General features: G+C 43.0%; 1 protein-coding gene across 2 annotated transcripts in view; it reads right to left on the reverse strand.

The window, feature by feature from the left end:
* The window catches only part of CLIC5 (chloride intracellular channel 5), a 204,587-nt gene that overhangs the window by 38,932 nt on the left and 143,767 nt on the right, over window positions 1-21,888 (reverse strand). For both annotated transcript variants that reach the window (XM_073625243.1, XM_073625244.1), the window contains exon 4: window positions 11,211-11,317. In XM_073625243.1, coding sequence (XP_073481344.1) covers window positions 11,211-11,317 — 107 coding nt within the window. The remainder of the gene's footprint in view (window positions 1-11,210; window positions 11,318-21,888) is intronic.

Consider the following 21,888-nt stretch of genomic DNA (forward strand, 5'->3'; position numbering starts at 1 on the left):
GCATTGTGTCTTAATGAACCAGATTTTAAGCTCATTTGACCTCTTGGGGTCTATGATGGAGGTGAGCCTACACTCGGTGAAGGGGGCGCTAGTCACATTGTGTGTTTGTGAAACACGGTTCACAATTAGAGACTGTTTAGTGCATATTTAATTAAGAAGATCCTCTCCTAATACTGTGGATTTTTTTCATCACTTATTTTTTTGCTATTTTGCACAGTGACACTTGAACATTATTATGAAGTTCGATTGTTTATATTAATTTATGTATATTTAATCAAGATATATTCAGTTAGCAGGGCTACTACATTATTTATATCTGTCGAGTCACACATTACTGTTTATCTCAACACTTGGCTGATACCTGTACAGTACAAGTTTAATTCCACTTTACCTAAAATATGCTACTGTAATGCCCCGTACACACGGTCGGACATTGATCGGACATTCCGACAACAAAATCCTAGGATTTTTTCCGACGGATGTTGGCTCAAACTTGTCTTGCATACACACGGTCACACAAAGTTGTCGGAAAATCCGATCATTCTAAACGCGGTGACGTAAAACACGTACGTCGGGACTATAAACGGGGCAGTAGCCAATAGCTTTCATCTCTTTATTTATTCTGAGCATGCGTGGCACTTTGTGCGTCGGACTTGTGTACACACGATCGGAATTTCCGACAACGGATTTTGTTGTCGGAAAATTTTATAGCAAGCTCTCTTGTGTCGGAACTTTGTGTGTCGGAAAATCCGATGGAAAATGTGTGATGGAGCCCACACACGGTCGGAATGTCCGACAACAAGGTCCTATCACACATTTTCTGTCGGAAAATCCGACCGTGTGTACGGGGCATATGTCTGCAGTGCCCAATTTAGGCCAGCAACAGCCGACGTCAGAAAGGGAGACCAGCAGTTTCCAGGAGAAGGTATCTGAGAGCCAACAATCAGGTTAGATTATACATTTGTTTTAGAACATAATAGCATTTACGAGGAGTTCTTCTTTATCAATTTGAATAATTTTATTTCACCCTGTATAGAAACTCCAGCCCAGCTATATACCAGGTAGACAGGGGCTGCTGGCTGCTCTCTAAGGTCCCCTGAGGTCAGTATGATTTAAATTGACTTTTTCCACATGTGCTGATGGTCAGATTAGGGTACCAGCCCCATCGTCAAGAACGTGAACTTCTTGCTGGGGAACAGGATTAGCTGTCTGAGCTATATAAACATTGACAAAACGCCTATCAGAAAGTGCGTTTGTAGCCAGAAAAATGTGTGTTTGCATGATGCTTTCTTTCCAGGGCCAGGAAAGACACATCCAATCCAGGGCTGAAATAAAAAATTAAGCCCGAGCTGTTGACCCATAGCCAAGCAAGTGCCAGGGTTGATCCATTCACATCTGTAACGATAACATGTGACAGCTGCTTGATTTGTAACAAAGCCTGGAAAGCGCTGATGATCGCACTCTCCTCGGGACAACTTTATGTAAAACTGTAACCCTTTCTTCCGAATTTGGCACGATGTGCACTCTAGGAGGCTTCATTCAGACCTCGGGGCTAAAAAACAGTCGTTCAAAAACACCCGAAGTTTCCAAAGTTCAGTTTCAATATGCTAATATTGCACACAGGCGTTTGCAAAGGAAGGGCCCCATTCCTGAACACGGAGCAGGAATTAAAATATGCGTGGGAAGATGAATACGTGTGAAGGAACCCTTATTGGATTAAAGGCCTGCTCCAGCTAAAACTGCAGAGGGTTAGAACATATGTCAGGATTGAAATTGCTCTCTGTGGGTATTGCTCTCTGTCCTGAAACCCCAGGACAGGATGTCAGCTGGACAGGTAGAGCAGGGAAATCACCCCACAGGAAACAAAAACAGTCTACATTCTTAAGCCCCTGTTCACACACTGGTGCGACCTGTCATGCGATTTGACAATTCCCAATCGCATGAAAAGTCACTTTCCATTACTGGCAATGGAGCCATTCATATCTCCCATTTATTCTAGGGTCACACCAAATACTCTGGGTGACATCTGTGTTTACTGTGCAAGAAATCTTTAGCACAACTTATGCCGTGTACACACGGGCGGACTTTTCGGCATCAAAGGTCCAACTGTCTTTCCGACGGACTTTCAACAGACTTTTGAAGGACTTCCGAACTAACGGACTTGGCTACACACGATCACACCAAAGTCCGACAGATTCGTACGTGATGATATACGACCGGACTAAAATAAGGAAGTTGATAGCCAGTAGACAATAGCTGCCCTAGCGTCGGTTTTCGTCCGTCGGACTAGCATACAGACGAGCGGATTTCTCGATAGGAACTGGATCCGGCAGAAAGATTTGAAACATGTTCCAAATCTAAAGTCCGTCTGATTTTCGACCGAAAAACTCAGCTGCAGGTCCGATGAAGCCCACACACGGTCGGATTGTCCGACGGATTCGTTCTATCGGACCAGTCTGGACGAAAAGTCCGCCCATGTGTACACAGCATTAAAGTAATTGTAAATGCTTGATTTTTTTTTTTTTTAATTAAAATAACAAGCATGTCATATTTACCTGCTCCAATCCTCCTTTTCTCTTTTTTCTTTTCTTCGCTGGGCTATCGGTTTTTTCCCCCTGTCTAGTGACCCCCATAACAAGAAACATGACCCCACCCCCTGCTTCCTTCTCACTGGCTGTGATTGAGCCATTGAGGAGGCAGAGAGCCGAGAGAGCCTCTGCTCTCATGCACATTGCTGTCCAGATAGCAAGGATAACTTGCCATAAATTTGTGGCCGTATTGAATTGTACATCTGTTAACTTGCTGCACATTTTCACTGGCAAGTTGTACACTTGCAGAGCACAAGTTTTAGTTGACACACTTTGCAGCAAATTTGCGTGGCAAGTCTCTGGCAAGAGCAAAGTTGCTGTGGTGAGTCTGTGGTGAGTCTACAGCAAGAGCTCTGCAAGTCTACAGCATGAAAATTCAGCAACAGTGACCCCCTGTGGTGGGATGACTATTGTACAACATAACTGAACCAGAGCTTGCAGCAGACTTGCAGAATGTTTGCAAAGAAAGTTGATCTGGAGTCACGCAATGCGGACTTGCTGCAATTGTGCAACAAATGTGAGTAGCCTGGCAAGCCTAGCAATAGCTTAGCAAGCCATTTTCAAACTTGCAGCTCAATTGCTTGCTATCTGGGTTGATCGAGATCGGGCTCAGGTAAGTATGGGGGGGGGGGGGGCCTGGAGAGGAGCTGCAGATTTTTTACCTTAAAGTGATTGTAAAGGCAGAAGGTTTTTTTTATCCTAATGCATTCTATGCATTAAGAGAAAAAAACCTTCTGTGTGCTCATCTGTGAGCCCATCTCTATCCAGCGATGTTGCAGTACAGACTCGGCTGCACGGGACTCTCCTCTTCATTGGCTGAGACTGCAGTGGAGCGCCATTGGCTCCTGCTGCTGTCAATCAAAGTCAGTGAGCCAATGAGGAGAGAGAGGGGACGGGGCCTATCCAGAGCTCCGTGTCTGAATGGGCACACAGAGCTGCTGCTCAAGTCAGGTGCCCCCATATCAATCTGCTTGCTGTGGGAGCACTCGTCAGGAGGGAGGGGCCAGGAGCACTAAAGAGGGACCAGAGAAGAGGAGGATCTGGGCTGCTCTGTGCAAGCCCACTGCACAGAGCAGGTAAGTATAACATGTTTGTTATTTTTAAGAAAAAAAAAAAAACAAGACTTTACATTCACTTTAATGCAGAGAATGCATTAAGGTAAAAAAAAAAAGTCTTCTAGCTTTAGAACCACTTTAGAGTGGAATTCAATAATTATTAGCAATAACTATGGTGCTATACCTCCTCTGTAACTCAAAACATGTAACCAGTAAAAAATTTTAAAGCGTCGTCTGGTAGCGACGTTTGGCGCTATTCCACGAGCGTGTGCAATTTTGAAGCATGACATGTTAGGTTTCTATTTACTCGGCGTAACTTCATCTTTCACATTGTGCAAAAATATTGGGCTAACTTTATTGTTTTGTTTTTTTTTTTAAGCACAAAACTGTTTTTTTTTTTTTTAATGCATTCGAAAAATTGCTGCGCAAATACCGTGCGAGATAAAAAGTTGCATTGACCGCCATTGTATTCTCTAGGGTCTTTGCTAAAAAAAAACATCTATAATGTTTGGGGGTTCTATGTAATTTTCTCACAAAAAAATGATGATTTTTACATGTAGGAGAGAAATGTCAGAATTGGCCTGGTAGGCAAGTGGTTAAAGCAGTGATGGTCAATCTAGTGAATACAGGGGGCCTCAATTGAGGTCGCCAACATGTCCATAGGGCCAAATAATTGTTTTATTTTCATAAATTTGTGTTGCATTAACATGTGGTACAATGTACAGTATGTCTTACTGTGTGCTAGCAAAATGCATGGTAACCTGTGCATGCATTGTGATGTACTTTTCAGCTAAATTGGTCTTAAGCATGCCTGTTTGAACATTTTTTTGTTTTTTGACATGTTGTCAATGATAAAATTCTGCATGCCATTTCCTGCTGAACTTTTTACACTTTTGTCATTTTCCAGCTTTAGTTTAAATGGCACAAAAACAAAAATATGTTACAATTGTAATGTAAAAATGTCTGCATGACCACCCATAGGCAGAATTTGCTTCTATATTTATCTATTAGCAAAATCACCTACTATAATTTTTTTTTGTGAGCCTGCCAGACAGGATATACATTGAAGAGATTATTTAGATCCTTGCACTACATAGTTGCTGATAAATAGATAAAAGATTAAATTTGTAATGTGGGTGGCCGATTTGCAGCTGAATTGCAGACAGATAAAAAAAAAAAAAAAAAAGACACAAATTTTGCAACTTTGTATTCAGGCTCTGTTCACATCGCCGCGATTCTGCTCACGATTCACAATAGCGGCAAATTGCGGGTCGTCCGTGCATTCCCAGTACGTTGCCCATTGATTGTAATGGCACCCCAAAACATGCTGCGATTTTCCTGTGATTCGTCGGGCAACAATCACAGTAAAAAACGTTCAAACGGAATCGCGGGACGCCCGTCGCCTAAAAGGAATACAGGAGCTTCTTTTGGGTGACGGGTGTCCCGCGATTCTATTTGCACGTTTTTACCACGATTGTCCCCATACGTGGAGACGTGAACGGAGCCTAAGGCCCCTTTCACACAGCTGATCCGATCTGGTCCTTCTGTCAGTTTTTTAGGGGGAACTTGATTGGAAATTCAATGTATTTCTATGAACCGGCAGATGTAAACGGACTCCAATCTGATTCGGCAAAAACAAACAGAAGGGGATCTGTTCCCCTCCATCTGATCGGATCAGAGAGCAGTTGGGTGTAAACTGACAGCCGGTCCGTTTACATGCGACTGCCCATAGAACAGAGCAGGCTGTGTCTGTGTCTGCTCTGCATAAACTGAGTGGACAGGGACCTGTCATTTGCCAGCTCGCCTCTGCTCAGCAGGGGTTCAGCGGACAGATTCCCTACTGAGCAAAGCGGATTCCTCCCCGTATGAAAGAGTCCTGAGCATGTTGCAGGAAAGACATGTTCAGTGCGCGTTTCCTGCACCGCGTTCAAAACACATTGCATTTGCAAACTGCTGCAAGTGCCAATACATTGTTAACGGCATCCCAAATGCAGATCGCAAATGTAGTGTGTTTGCGGACACCAGATCGCATGTTACCACAGTACCAAGCAATTTGGGGTGGCGCATTATTCAAAAGTAGTGCACTACGTTTTGTGCGTTCTGGTGCGATTTAAAGCCCATTCAAATGAGCGGGCTGCAAAACACACTACAGGGAAATGTACAGGAATCGCACAGGAAGTCAGTATGTGTTCCTGTGCAATTCTGGTGTGAACTAGCCCTAAAACAACTCTGTATTTGTTAATACATCATTAAACGATTAGTTCATCTTTGTAAAGAAAAACACTATGCAGTCACACTACACCAGGGATCTCCAAACTACGGCCCTCCAGCTGTTGTGGAACTACACGTCCCATGAGGCATTGTAAAACTCTGACATTCACAGACATGACTAGGCATGATGGGAATTGTAGTTCCTGAACAACTGGACGGCCGTAGTTTGGAGACCCCTGCACTACACCTTAGCAGCACCCTATGCTGATCAGATCCTTCAACCATGCCTCTCCTTTGGTAACATAACCATGGGCCATTATCGGGATAACAGAAGCCTGCCAGAAAAATTGTCACTGGCCTTGCATGGCTCCATCCTGCCTTACTACCATGACAAAGCAACCATTAGGGAGAAGCTGTAGAAGGAGCCGGCGTGCTGCACTGCAGAGGGCATGCTGATAGGACAGAGCAGACCAACAGAAAGAAGAGCTCATCACTCTGCTGCTACTCCTTTCACTGCCCAATAACAGACTGGGGATGGGGACAAGTGAAAATGCATTAGAGAAAGCTCAGGTCTCCTTCTCTGCCAGGCAAGACTGTGCTGTGCGGCAGAGCTGTGTAAATCGCAGGGCTGGATGGACAAATACAAATCCATTGGCTTGTAAAACTGTTCTTATATATGTAATTCATCACTTTATTTAGCTGTTTGCCTGGAGTTCAGATTTATAAAAAAATTAAAAAATAGCAGATTAAACAAAGGATTATAACACAGGAGTCATCCTATAGTCACCTGGACTGTATTTAAATGGAAATGTTCATAAAACTGATCTTTTTTATTTTCTTGAATTGAAAATGTGATTGAATCCAAAAGGCTCTAGCATGAATATGGTCAAATATAACAATCGATTTGCAGACCTGAATGGACCTAAATAGTACGGAATATAATTGATGCGTGTATAGCCAACATTCCACAAAACAAGTTATAATTTATGTTTGGCGACCCTTTAAGCTACCAGATTTCCCTTCTCCCGGCTAGTCCATAAAAGCCAGTAATTAAAATACAATTATAACTGTGTTACGTTCATGGTGCAGTAATCCAGAGTCCTGTGTATTTATTGCCCACTGTGTACACAGAGGCATTTATAGGTAAAATGGTATTACTTCTTAGAAAATAAAAACAAAACATAGTGCAGACAGTTGTCACCCTGAAACTGGCTCCAGTCTGGCAGCGGTAGTTCATAAGAAAATCCCCAAGAGAGCATACTGTGCATTGGATTGTAGTGTACAGAGTGATTGAAGCTGCAGTATGCTACATGTTTATTGCTACTGATAGAACATGGCTGCCCTCTTGTGGTCAGATTCCATATAGCAATGAGTATTTTATAGTTTACTGAATCCATACTATAGCAACATGTACATATAACCAGGGTAGAAAAGAGGACTTATTTATACAGAAGTTGCCAAGTTATTTAAACTCTGAAATGTTTTAGCAGTCTTTGGCTCTTAATTTACCAGGCCTTGCTGTGTGCTAAATATGAGGTTGCTAATCATTAGGGATGAGCTCAGGCGTGTTCGGATCCTAGTCCAAACCCACCTGAGCTATCCCACCAGGAAGCTGTCACTGCGCACCGCCAATCATGGGCAGCCAGGACATTCCCTGCCCCGCAGCTGCACATATGCATACATATGTGTATACATGCAGCTGCAGGATGAGTAATGCCTCAGTTGCCTTTAATTGGTATCACACCAGGGACGTGCGGTGAGGTCAGTGGCTGGTGAGGCACTGGCTAATATCGGAGCCAGATACACACAGGTTACATACGCCACAAACATTAGAGGGAGAGCAATAATTCTGGCACTAGACCTCCTTTGTAACTTTAAACATGTAACCTGTAAAAAAATTAAAAGTGTCGCCTATGGAGATTTTTAAGGCACCATTCCAGTGTGCGCAATTTTGAAGCGTGACATGTTAGATATCTATTTACTTGCTACATCATCTTTCACATTATACAAAAAAATCGGGCTAACTTTAGTGGGTTTTTTTTTATATTCATTAAACTGTTTTTTTTTTTTTTTTTTAAACGCGTTTCACAAATTGCTACGCAAATACTGTGTAACATAAAAAGTTGCAATGAATACCATTTTATTCCCTAGGGTGTCTGCTAAAAATATATATATATTAGGGCTGTTACTGATTAAAATTTTCGTGTTCCATTAATCGTTTTTTTTTAAATCGATTAATCAACTAATTTCGATTAATTATAACGCACATACAGATCACCTGACACTAGTTAGTTTCATTGGGTAGTTGTGTTTTATTGAACTTCAATCAACTATAATACAGTTCTGCTACTGTAACTGCAATCTAAGTGTTTACTGCCGCTGCACCGCCCCACAAGTGTTGTACCCAGTTTTCATGTTAGTGATGCCATGGTATTTTTTCCATCCATCACTGATAAACCTAAAAAAGATTCTGTCTCCTTTTTAAATGTATTTAGCCATCTCCTCCTTTTTCTTTGTTGATTTCCCCACCAAGAGAATCCAACTATTTGGCCTTTAGATACACTTTAAGATGACCATGGGATTATTGAAGGGTCAAATTTTGCTGCATTAAGATAACTGTACATGGATAAAATCCCTGAATCATTTTCAGCACCGTGCAACGTTAGACCTTGCTCACCTCTCCTCCACCTCCTGGACTTGGACCTTCATCTCCTTGCCCACACTCCACCCGGAGCTCTAGATCGCTCTCCCTGCAGAATGTAGAGCCACGGCTCGTGACTTCAACTGTTTCTCCAGGTAGGACACCTGCCTCAGGTCCTGACACACCAGCTCTGGTTTGTCAGGCCTTCGTTAGCAGACGAGGCACTTGGGGAAGGGGGGAGGAGTCCGTTGACGTCGATGTCCGTGACGTCACCGGATCTCCGGCGGAACTCCCTGAAGACCTGGAAGCCGGTGGAGGGGTGAGTACCAATCAAAAGAATTTTGATTGATCAAAAAAATTAACGACTAATTGAGCAATTAATCATTAATTTCCGCAGCCCTAATATATATATATATATATATATATATATATATATATATATATATATATATATATAAAATGTCTGGGGGTTCTGAGTAATTTTCTAGCAAAAAAAATAATGATTTTACATGTAGGAGAGAAGTGTCAGAATTGGCCTGGGTGGCAAGTGGTTAAGTACCATAAGTAATAAACAAATAATTATTATATATTGTTTTTAGGGTAATTTTTTAGATTTTCAAAAACTGTACTCAAGTGGAGTAATTTCACAGTAAATAGGTAAAAAATAAATTATTATGTTATAACATGTAGCATAATAATATATGATTTTGCTTAAATAAAACAGTACCTTTTCAGCAGCAGCTGATTCTCATTCTCCCTCTTAACTGCATGAGAAAAACATGGGATTATTGGTAAACCTTATACTCATAAACCCATGTTTTTCCTTCTAGGTAAGAGGGCTGGGCTGGAAGGGAGCATTTGTCTTTTAGACACACACCCCTTCTATGACACTGCAGTGAGAGATCAGCCTCCACTGCAGCATTTTTATTGGACAGCTTGTGCCAATGGTGCTTTACGATTGGTCCAAGGCTTCAAGCTGTCCATTAAGCTCAGTGCTTCTGACAAGAAGAGAGAGACACTGCAAGTTCATCCTCTCAGTCTGCTGCAAACAGAGTGTGTTAGCTTGTATTTAAACTGGCTGCTCTGTAGGCTGCACATGAAGCCCTGTACTTCTAGAACTGTAGGTGGCAGGAGCCCCAGGTTGATCCTTTTTTTTTTCTTTATATTCATCACGCCTCCCCTGACTGCATGTCCCTGTTTACACAATGACAGCTTCCTGGCGGGATAGCTCAAGTGGATTTGATAAAAGGATCTGAACATGCCTCAGCTCATCCTTGCTCATCGTTTTCCCTGACATTTATACAAGCTGTAATAAACTCTATAATTAGCAGTTTGAGGACATCTGACAATCACGGCTACACTATATTGCCACAATTATGTGGACAACCCTACAAATGCCTACGTTTAGGTGTTTCTAGTGAGTGCCACAGATAATACTACAGCATACAAAGACATTTTGGATAATTGTAGTCTCAGAAAACTGCCAAATAATCCGTGACATCTAACTTACAGGAACCCCTCAGTAAAAGAATCACAGAAAAATGTAATGCTCCCTTGCACTCAATTATATTAAACGTAAGCAACAAACATACATGAAAGCAGATGAATCTTCAGCATCATAAGAGTTTAATACATATCAGAGACATCAGCCTGACAGATACCACAATACATTCCTATTCTGACCCATAGTAGTAGGCATAGAGTGGCTCTGCACAACATAATGACATCACGAGAGAAAGCTCCATCTTACATGTTGCGTCCCCAGGCAGGACTTCATCAGAGCTGCCCTATGCTAACTGCTATGAGCTAGGAAACAAATCCACGGCGATACCTTTCAGGCTGATCTTGTTGATGTACAGTTTATTTAACTGTTTTAATGCTGAAGATTCATCTCCTTTTTATGAATGTTTGCTGCTCATTAATGTACTTGGCCCATAATCTAAAATGGAGTCTGTCACAGAAGAAAACCTTCTGCTCTGTACATTCTGGAAACTAGATATTACACACAATGCAGTACCATCCAAGTAAGAAGGCCTCCCCATCAACAACAGATAAGCTAAGAGTTGCTTATCTGTAAACTGTAAATGTCAGTAAAGCTCCTCCAGGAAAATTTATAAAAAGAAAATGAAAACATGTTTAATGCAACCAGTGTAATGTAGGCCTTATGTATTGATAGTAAACCTTGGACTGGAAGAGGAAAAGCCATAAGTAGGAGCTGATCAGGCTCCTAACTGTGCATGTACTAATTCCGAACACGAAAGTTGACCGAACAGATTGTGACCTCATCGCCGTGCTGCTGACCGTTTTACCGTCCAGTCGGCAGGATAAGGGGGCATTCTTGATCAAGGAAGGAGGCTAATGGAGGCTGTGCACTATGGCAGGGCTCTGGAATTACTAAGCTGGCAACAAGATCTCCATTTGCATTCAAAAATTGACATAAAGTACAACTGATACACAATTGTTAGGCTAAATTTCCCCATTCCTGCTCCTCACTACTTGTAAGTAAGTATCATGGGTGTCTTTACTAACCAATAGCGAGACATGAGAATTGGAAGGGGGTGTGGCTAGTTTAGGAACGAAGTTTGGCTCCCCAGCCCTCAAATGGCCCTTTGCAAGCCATCTGAAAGTACTGCCAAAACCTGTAGGATCTGTACAGGTCTTCAGTCACTTTAGTAGGATTACTTACTCAGGATCCCTTCCGTTCTATTTACCTACCAGCATTGTCTTGCTGTTTGGTGTTTTTGATATACGCTGAAAATTTTGAAAAAATGTCAATTCCAGCTGCGTTGGACTCACGATGCTTTGCTGCCAGCTTGGGGTATCTGTAGGAGGTGATAAATACACAATAATAAATTAATAAAGTTGATGCAAAGTGAATATGGCAGCATTCAAGACAGAACAACATAGGCTACACATGTCATGCATCTAAACTATGGGCATGTTCACTCCACTCATCCCGAGCTAGTGAACAATGGCCATAACCAGTTCTCACATCTGTACATGCCTATGGACCAGAGCAAGTTTTACATTTCTAATATGGGCTTGTTTATTTGACAATCACATTTCATTACTTAATGTAGAACTAAAGGCCAAACTTCTTTTTTTTTTTTTTCGGACATAGTAAGGGAGCATTATAACCCCTGTCAGCTTTTTTTTTGCCATCTCTGCCCTATTGGGAAGGTTTCCCTTTACTTCCTGTCCCATAGCTAAAACAGGAAGGTGAGGAAACCCCTTTACTAAACTTCATTGGAGGATTTCCCTTCTATTCCTGTTTTGGTGACAACTCAAGATTTGGGATTTTCTTTTTCTTTCACTTTCGATAATAACTGTAAACATGACAAAAAGAGAGGGTGAATCTCCCTAATGAGGGCAGAGGTAGCACTAACAACCTGCCAGATGTTCTAATTCATCTCCACTCTATATAACTGGTGTGCAGTCATGTTGGAACCGGAAGGGGCCATCCCCAAACTGTTCCCACAAAGTTGGGAGCATGAAATTGTCCAAAATGTCTTGGTATCCCAACGCCTTAAGAGTTCCCTTCACTGGAACTAAGGGGCCAAGCCCAACCCTTGAAAGACAACCCCACACCATAATCCTCCCTCCACCAAATGATTTGGACCAGTGCACAAAACAAGATCCATAAAGAAATGGATGAGCGAGTTTGGGATGGAGGAACTTGAATGGCCTGCACCTTAAGACGATAGAACACCTTTGGGATGAATTAGAGCGGAGAATGCGAGCCAGGCCTTCTCGTCCACATCAGTGTCTGACCTCACAAATGCGCTTCTAGAAGAATGGTCAAACATTCCCATAGACACACTCCTAAACCTTGTGGACAGCCTTCCCAGAAAAGTTAAAGCTGTTATAGCTGCACAGGGTGGGCCAACTCAATATTGAACCCTACGGGCTAAGACTGGGATGCCATTAAAGTTCATGTGTGTGTAAAGGTAGGCATCCCAATACATTTGACAATATAGCGTATGTAGTGTTTTTAGGACAAACAAGGCATTCTTTTGTTGATCTTGTCTTGTAAAAATGATTTTATTCTTTTATGCAATCCATAGACAAAAATCAAAACAGAATGTAAAAAAGCATGTATAAGGGAAAGCCCTCTTCGGAACATAAGTTTCTCGATAAGAATCACACAGCTCTCTCTCTCTCTCTCTCTCTCTCTCTCTCTCTCTCTCTTTCTCTCTCTCTCTCTCTCATTGAAGGAAAATGGAAATGAAGAATGGGCAGCCCTGTTCCCTAATTAGTAACTATACCTTAGTCGCTAATGTGCAAGCTAACCGTAAATCTTTCTATGACGTTTTTCAATGTACATAGTAATCATTTATTGTACATCCCGATTTATTGTGATCTGATGATATGTGATTATAGTCTCACTTGTTTGTATGTTATTGCTGTAACATCAGGGTTTTACGGTTTTACCCTTCCTTGGAGTTCAATAAAAATTATATTTGAAAAAAAAAAAAAAAAAAAGCATGTATTTTTCTATTTTAGTCAGTGGTAGTTAAAAAATGTTACTGACGATAAAAAGATTACCTTTAACATCATAATTTTTTATTAAAATTGCTACTAAAATTGTGATTCTGACAGAAAGTATTGCAAAGGCTTACAATTCTGAGCTTTATTTATTTATTTATTTATTTATTTTAGTTTTTAGTTAAAGCACTTTAAAGAAAAAAAAATAAATAATTAAAAAAAAAATGAAAAACGTGTCTAAATATTAATGGTTAGAAAAATAGAAATAAAAAATAATAGCCAAGGAGAAAAGGGAAAGAAGGGGTTATTAAGGGCTGATAAGGGTAAACTAAGGGTTGATATGGGTTAAATAAGAGCATTCTATATTTTTTTACTTAGCATGTTGCTTTAAAGTGATTGTAAAGGTTCTGTTTTTATTTTTTGAAATAACAGACATGTTATACTTATCTGCTCTGTGCTGATCCTCCTCTTTAAGGGTCCCCTGCTGGTGCTGTCTGCCCCTCCTCTTCAATATCCCATAGCAGACTCCCATATGGGGGCAGACATGCAGGCTTGCTCCCAGACTAGCTCTGAGTGTCCACAGCCCTGCCCTCTGCTTACTGGTTTGACCTAAAGCAACTGGAGCCAATGCTGCTGTCTCTAAGCCTATGAGTGAGAGAGAGAGCGGCACTGCTGCGAATGCCAGACGGGCACGGCACTGGATTCAGATCGGGCTCAGGTAAGTATTTAGCGGGGTCTGCAAATGTTTTTTTTTTTTTTTTTTACCTTAATGCAGACAATTAAGGCAAAAAAACCTTTAGCCTTTACAACAACTTTGACATTATATGTATATGGAAGCTAACCCCTTGTGACCTACAGATGAATGAAACAGAGTAGATACAAAAGTAACAATGTTACATTGTGTCTTTCTATCTCACCTGTTTATAAACTGTTGCTAAATGTCATTTTGAAAGTTGGAAGTTGCTGGCAAATGTGAGAGGAAACAAAAGGCAAGGGCGTACCACACACTCCCTGTGTATTTGGATGAAGTTATTTTGGGCATATGTAGCACGCCCAGTGTCCACTACTGGTTATAGATGAAGAGTACAATTTGTCACATCCTACAAAGAATGAGATGTGCCCCTATAAAAACAACAAATAAGGAATTACTCGGATCATCCACTAGGCAACCTACGCAGGAACCTAGGGCCTGGGGGATGTCCAGTGAGCCCATCTACAACTTTTATGCTCCTGAACTAAACCAGGGGGTTAGCACAATTAATCAAAGCTCTATATATAACATATGTCACAAGGGAGGATGACAGTAAAGACAATAATGGTGTGGATTCTCTGTGTCATTGAAATCCTTATTCTTGCATTCATGTATGATGAGATGTTATATTACAGATCACTTTACAGCATACATGGAACCATTCATGTCCACCATTTCCATGAAAAGCACTCACTATCTAACACCCCCACTGCACTGTGTACATACATATTCTAGGGCTAATAAAGCTACAGCGTGTTTTCAGGTTGTGTAAGGCTCTATTCACCCCTGAATGTTTTTGCAGTTCAAAGCGCAAAGCTACAAAACTCTCAACAAATAAAATCCAAATACAAAATGTATTCGAATGGTGGCTATTTGGCTTTGGGCCCTATAGACTTACCTAAAAGGCTGCCCTCCTGTAGATAATTGTTAGATTTTTCCTGCGTTTTGGTACCGATGACAATGGTCAACAGGACAAACAGGAAGAGTGGCTCTCCCTAGTCCCCTGTTGCCCAACATGCATGTAGTCTCTGATCATCTCCTGTACTAATGTCCGCAGTCTTTGTCCATCTCCTGGACCATGTCCGCAGTCTTTGTCCATCTCCTGGACCATGTCCGCAGTCTTTGTCCATCTCCTGGACCATGTCCGCAGTCTTTGTCCATCTCCTGTACCATGTCCGCAGTCTTTGTCCATCTCCTGGACCATGTCCGCAGTCTTTGTTCATCTCCTGGACCATGTCCGCAGTCTTTGTCCATCTCCTGTACTATGTCCGCAGTCTTTGTCCATCTCCTGGACCATGTCCGCAGTCTTTGTCCATCTCCTGGACCTTGTCCGCAGTCTTTGTCCATCTCCTGTACTATGTCCGCAGTCTTTGTCCATCTCCTGTACTATGTCCGCAGTCTGTGTCAATCTCCTGTACTATGTCCGCAGTCTTTGACTATCTCCTGTACTATGTCCGCAGTCTTTGTCCATCTCCTGTACTATGTCCGCAGTCTTTGTCCATCTCCTGTACTATGTCCGCAGTCTCTGTCCATCTCCTGTTCCATGTCTGCAGTATTTGTCCATCTCCTGTACCATTTTTGCAGTCTTTGTCCATCTCCTGTATTATATCCGCAGTCTTTGTCCATCTCCTGTACAATGTCTGCAGTCTTTGTCCATCTCCTGTACTATGTCCACAGTCTGTGTCAATCTCCTGTACTATGTCCGCAGTCTTTGTCCATCTCCTGTACTATGTCCGTAGTCTTTGTCCATCTCCTGTACTATGTCCGCAGTCTTTGTCCATCTCCTGTACTATGTCCGCAGTCTTTGTCCATCTCCTGTACTATGTCCGCAGTCTTTGTCCATCTCCTGTACTATGTCCGCAGTCTTTGTCCATCTCCTGTACTATGTCCGCAGTCTTTGTCCATCTCCTGTACTATGCCCGCAGTCTCTGACCATCTCCTGTACCATGTCTGCAGTATTTGTCCATCTCCTGTACCATGTTTGCAGTCTTTGTCCATCTCCTGTACTATGTCCGCAGTCTCTGATCATCTCCTGTACTATGTCTGCAGTCTTTGTCCATCTCCTGTACCATGTCTGGAGACTCTGTCCATCTCCTGTACCATGTCTGCAGTCTTTGTCCATCTCCTGTACCATGTCTGCAGTCTTTGTCCATCTCCTGTACTATGTCTGCAGTCTCTGATCATCTCCTGTACTATGTCTGCAGTCTTTGTCCATCTCCTGTACCATGTCTGGAGACTCTGTCCATCTCCTGTACCATGTCTGCAGTATTTGTCCATCTCCTGTACCATGTCTGCAGTCTTTGTCCATCTCCTGTATTATGGAGCCAAGGAAGCTGCCATCTTAGTCTCTGTTTGATCTCCAACTACCATGGTGCTGCCCATGTTATCAGTTATGATTGTTTGCAGTGGGTTCTTCTTTTGGGACCCGACAAACAAACAACCCCCCCCCCCTTCCCCGCGACACTGACAGCACCCTCCCTTCCCCCCTGTGGGCGGTCCGGCACTTACTCGCTGCTCATGTGGTGGGGCTGTGGTGTCCTCTCCTCCGCTCCTGGAGGGCGGGCAGCAGTGGCTCTGGTGTCCGCTCCCTAAGCTTCCTCCGCCTTGTGTCTCCACTTCCGCCAAAGCGCTAGGCATCCAATAGGATCGCCTGACGCTTTGGCCAGTCGGGAAACATGTTTCACAACCTGCCTCCTGATTGGCGGGGAGGAACTTTAGTGTGAAATAGTGAAAATCAATTTGCTATTATAGCCTCTGGCTCTAATCAGGTGCATCAAAAAACACCCACCCTGCATTGGAATCCATCGTCCAGCGCTTTGATATGTGGATCAGGGGGCCGGACGCATGGATAGCGGAGGCGGCGACCATGCGCCCTCTATGGACGGGCCACCACTGATGGTTTGTCACAACCAATGTGACAGTTAGCAATCCCAGCATGCCAGGAATGTTAGGGCCAGTTCACACCACAAAAATGCAAAAAAAAAAAAATATGTTCCGGATCAGTTTTTGCTTACAGTTCACACCACACGCAGTCAGTTTCTGCACCGGAAACTGACTGGAACTGACTGGATTGGTGTGAACTAGAGCCATTGGAATACATGGAAAACACTGTGCATGCATTTTTAGTGCAGAAAAAAAGCGCACGGAACTGCATCTGGTGTGAACTGACCCTAACTGTTTTTTGAAACCCTGTAATTTGATGGGAAACTGACTGGAAACTGACTGCACGGTGTGAACTAGAGCCATTGGAATACACACTGTGCATACATTTTGTGCAGAAAAAAAGCGCACAGAACTGAACGGAACTGCGTCTTTCTGGTGTGAACTAGCACTTAATGTGTACCCTCATATTATATGGATTTTGAAAATCTCTATAGATTGTGAAAAAAATTGTACAAGCTGATTGGCCATTTCAACTGATAGTTTTTTTTTTTTCCTATGAGATAAATAGACCGGAAGGCAGCTGATTATTACCTACATTTTAAATATTTTTGATAAGCTCTTGGTACACATCTGTCTACGTACTGTATGTTATTAGAACTCTTTCACGGAGAGTGGAGAGGTGTAATCGGGGACAGGGCGATGACGGATTGTGTCGGTGTGTCTCAGCCGCAGGTGTGACTACAAAGAGCTACACACACTACTGCAAGACATGAAAGGCGGACATGAAGCAAAAATATTACAGACAAAATAAAGTGGCGTTTTGTCATGGGAAGGCGAAGCAGCTATTGTCCTTCTATAATAACACTACAGACTGGAGCAAACAAAGAGGGAGAGGAGAGATCATTGTGATCGGGGGCTGTGTTCAGTATTCGTACTGTCCTAGGCAGTGAGAATAATGCGCCTTTTTATACAGGCTCCTCCCCCTTCTGTCACTAACATTACATGAAACTATAACTATGATTATTAAAGCAAACATGTACTACTTGAAACTAAGTGCATGTTATACAGTATAAAACTCCCTTGGCTTGTTATTCCGGAGGTTGCATGTTATGTAAAGAAGACCAGTCATGGAACTGGCCAATTGAAACTGAGCAGACAAAAAAAAAAAAAGAGTAAAATGAAGTTACCATGAGTTACAATATGCATGCAACAATTATCTGTAGATCCAAAGATATGCTGTAGGTAGTGCAAGCTTTTTACAGACTTAAAGTGGTTGTAAAGGCACTGGGTTTTTTACTTTCATGTATTCTATGCATGAAGGTAAAAAACTTTCTGTGTGCAGCAGCATCCCCTAATACTTACATGAGCCCCCTCTCGATCCAGCGATGTTCACAAGAGCCTTGCCTCTCCAGGGACTCACACTCCTGATTGCCTTGTGGCTCCCACTGCTGTCAATCACAGCCAGTGAGCCAATCAGGAGACGGAAGGGGCAGGGCCGAGCCGCAGCTCCGTGTGTGTGAATAGACACACAGAGCCGCGGGTCGGGAGCGCGCCTGCTCGGGTGCCCCTACAGCAAGTTGCTTGCTGTGGGGGCACCCAACAGGAGGCAGGAGCCAGGAGTGCCGGCGTGGGACCCGAGAAGAGGAGGATCGGGGCTGCTCTGTGCAAAACCAGTGCACAGAGCAGGTAAGTATAACATGTTTATTATTTAAAAAAAACAAAAAAAAACAAGGCTTTAATATCGCTTTAAAGAGGAGCTCCAGTTACAAAAACTGTAATAAACAGACACTCACTAGTCTCAGGATCCAGCACTGTGCTCACCTGAGTCGTTCCTTCTCTCCCCGGTGCCGGCATCTCAACTGTGGGCACCTGGCTGTGACAGCTTGCAGCACTCACTGCGCATTGTGAATGGTCCTGCAGTCTTCTGGGACCTGTGACGTGTCCCAGATGACTGCGAGGAGGAAGGGGGGAAGGTACCCACTTACCCTCTCACCCCCTCAAAAAAAATTGCCATTTGAACAATAGGAGAGGGGAGGAGGCCTTTAAGCGAAACTTCCCCTTTTGGGTGGAGCTCCGCTTTAAATCAGTATTAAACCCAAAGCCAAAAATATCATCTATTTCAGCTTAGTAACCATTAGATGTGGTGGCTGCATTTGTTTTCTTTTTTTAGGCTTTTTTCCCCTCTGTTTACACCTGGTAATCTGGCCAGTACCAGATACTTACTTTCCCAGAAGAACGTTCCTCATATAATAAAATGCATAAATGTTTGTTCAGACAATCTTCATGCCAGCCTTTTCCTTCAGCAGATGTCATGTGACCAAATGCCTAAGCGTTTGAACATTAGACAAGCACTTGAAGGAACTTGTGACAATGTTTTCATTAGGAAAGCTAAGTATTAAGAATCCATTCACATTTGTGAGACTTAAAAATCGTGTGATTTCCATTGCGACTTTACCCCGAAGACTTAATGTGACGTTGATGCAACTTTGATGCGACTTTGGATGAGTTTGACTTTGTTACGACTTTGGCTTTGATCAATGTGATTGTTTTGTTTGTGCTCTACAAAGTCATTAGACATGTGCAGAACGGAAACATGTATTTAGTTTCATTTGGTTTCTTTATTTTCAAACAAATTCCAAATTTTCAGAACGATTTGAACTCACATCGGTAGAAAATTGATTAGAATTCTGTGTGAAGAATAGCTGGTTGTTAAGGAGCGGGCCGGGAAACCGGCCGCCGCATCCTTAACAACCAATTTATTTATCAGCTGTCAGCGGGTTTCCTCACTGACAGCTAAATGGAAAAAAAAAAAAGAATAACGGAAATTAAAAATAAATGAAAAAAATGTCGTAGGGTCCCCCAATCCATACCAGACCCATACCAGATGGATTTTAAGGGCAATCCCTTGCCAAAACTTAAAAAAAAAGCGTAGGGCCCCCCCCCCAAAATTCATACCAGACCCTTATCCAAGCATGCAGCCCGGCAGGCCAGAAAAGAGGCGGTGCGAGCAAGTGTCGCCCCCCCTCCTGAACCACACCAAGCCACGTGCCCTCAACATGGGGGGTGCTTTGGGTCAGGGGGGCTCTGCTCCCCCCCAAAGCACCTTGTCCCCATGTTGCTAGGGACAAGAGCCTCTTCCCCACAACCCTGACCGGTAGTTGTGGGGATCTCCGGGCGGGGGGGTTTATTGGAATCTGGAAGCCCCCATTAACAAAGGGGCCCCCAGATCCCAGCCCCCTCATATGAATGAGTAGGGGTACCCCTACTCATTCACCAAAAAAGTGTAAAAAGTAAATAAAAACACAACACAAGTTTTTGACAATTCCTTTATTAAAAAATTTTTTTAAAATGTCCCCCCTGGTGTAGATCCATCGTCAATCATGCCGCCTACTGCCACTGCTGATCTGAAAAAGGAAAAGGAGAAAAAAAATCTCCAGCCCCGATGAAGGCTCACGCCGTCTATCTCATAGCTCCGCCATGTGTCAGCTCTTAAATAACCGGTGACGTCACCGCGTGGCCCCGCCCCTTAGTTATTTAAAAGCTGTCACACGGCAGAGAAGGCAGATGGCGGGAGCTTTCGTCGGGACTGGAGGTTTTTTTATTTTAATTTTGGCGGTGGCGGTGGCGGCGGGTGGCGTGACTGACAATGGATCTACATCGGCAGACTTTTTTTTATTATTAGTATTCTGCAAACAAAGGAATTGTCAAACTTTTTACAATACACATTTTTTTTTTTTGGTGAATGGGTAAGGGTACTATCTACCCCATACTCAATCACATAGGGGGGCTGGAAGACCCACACAACCACTGCCGGCATTCTTTTTACACGTTTCACCCAAATCGCATCTATATCATGCAGGTGCGACTTTTGAGGGTTTACATTAAGGTCTATGGAAAGTGCAGGAACTACTTTGAAGTCGCACAGATATAAACAGTTATCAGAGAAAAAAGGGGTTTGACTTGTCATGCGACTTTGGAGTCCAAAGCCGCATGACAAGTCGCACAAATGTCAATGTTGTCTATACCAGTAAGACTGTTATCATAAGTTTAAATTTGAATACAGGTCCATCTTAAATAGGAAGAAAAGTTCCACACATTACTTTTACCTACGCATGCGCATAAGTGACATTATCGTGGTTTCGGCCAGTCACAGAGCTGGAGTCTGTGAATCCGGAAGCAAGATGGGTGAAGATGAGAGCCTACTGCAGCTCTGAGATTTCGGCATGGGAGGGCTTTGTTTTAAAGAGGAAGTAAACTTCCTCTGCAGACATTTATCTATAGGTAAGCCTATAGTAGGGCTAACCTATAGGTAGTGTAAATATCTCCTAAACGTGTACTCTTTAGAAGATATTTACATTACATGCAGCCAGTGACATCACTGGCGCATGTGCTCTGAAGGAACGGCCACAGGTGTCCCACGCGGAGTGACGAAGGAACGGCCACAGGTGTCCCGGCTCCCACGCGGGAGTGTCGTCATCGCGGCTCTGGACAATGACAGAGCTGGAGCCAACGAACCCGGAAGAAAATCCGGGGGAAATTGCCAGCCGCCTCAGCGGTGAGCAAGCGCCGCTGGAAGGCTTCAACCTAAGGTAAGTAATTCATAATGGCATAGTATGTGATGCATACTAGCTCATTATGCCTTTGTCATACAGGTTTTTTTTTTTAAAGAGTTTACAACCTCTTTAAGGTAAGTTTAACATAATGTGCTAATATATACTCTGGCGTCTTCCCCGATGCTCTAAAACATGCACTGGTCACTCCCATACTCAAAAAACCATCCTTGGACCCTACCAATCTTAACAACCTACGCCCTATCTCCTTGCTCCCCTTTTCCTCTAAACTCCTTGAACGCCTGGTTTACAACCAACTGAGTGACCACCTCATTAAAAACAACCTTCTTGATCCCCTTCAATCTGGATTTCGCCCTCAACACTCCACAGAAACTGCTCTTTTAAAACTCACAAATGACATACTAACTGCAAAAACCAACGGACACTATTCTGTACTCCTACTTCTGGATCTTTCAGCTGCCTTTGACACGGTTGACCACCCCCTCCTCCTCAAAAAACTTCACTCCATCGGTCTCCGTGACTGTGCTCTTCAGTGGCTCTCATCCTACCTATCCCAACGCACCTTCAGTGTCACTTACAATTCTACTTCCTCCACTCCTCTTCCCTTCTCTGTCGGGGTCCCCCAAGGTTCTGTTCTTGGACCTCTTTTATTTTCAATCTACACCTCTTCCCTGGGTCAGCTGATAGCCTCTCATGGCTTTCA

The sequence above is a fragment of the Aquarana catesbeiana genome, linkage group LG04, assembly GCF_042186555.1.
Source record: "Aquarana catesbeiana isolate 2022-GZ linkage group LG04, ASM4218655v1, whole genome shotgun sequence".
Taxonomy (NCBI): Eukaryota; Metazoa; Chordata; class Amphibia; order Anura; family Ranidae; genus Aquarana; species Aquarana catesbeiana.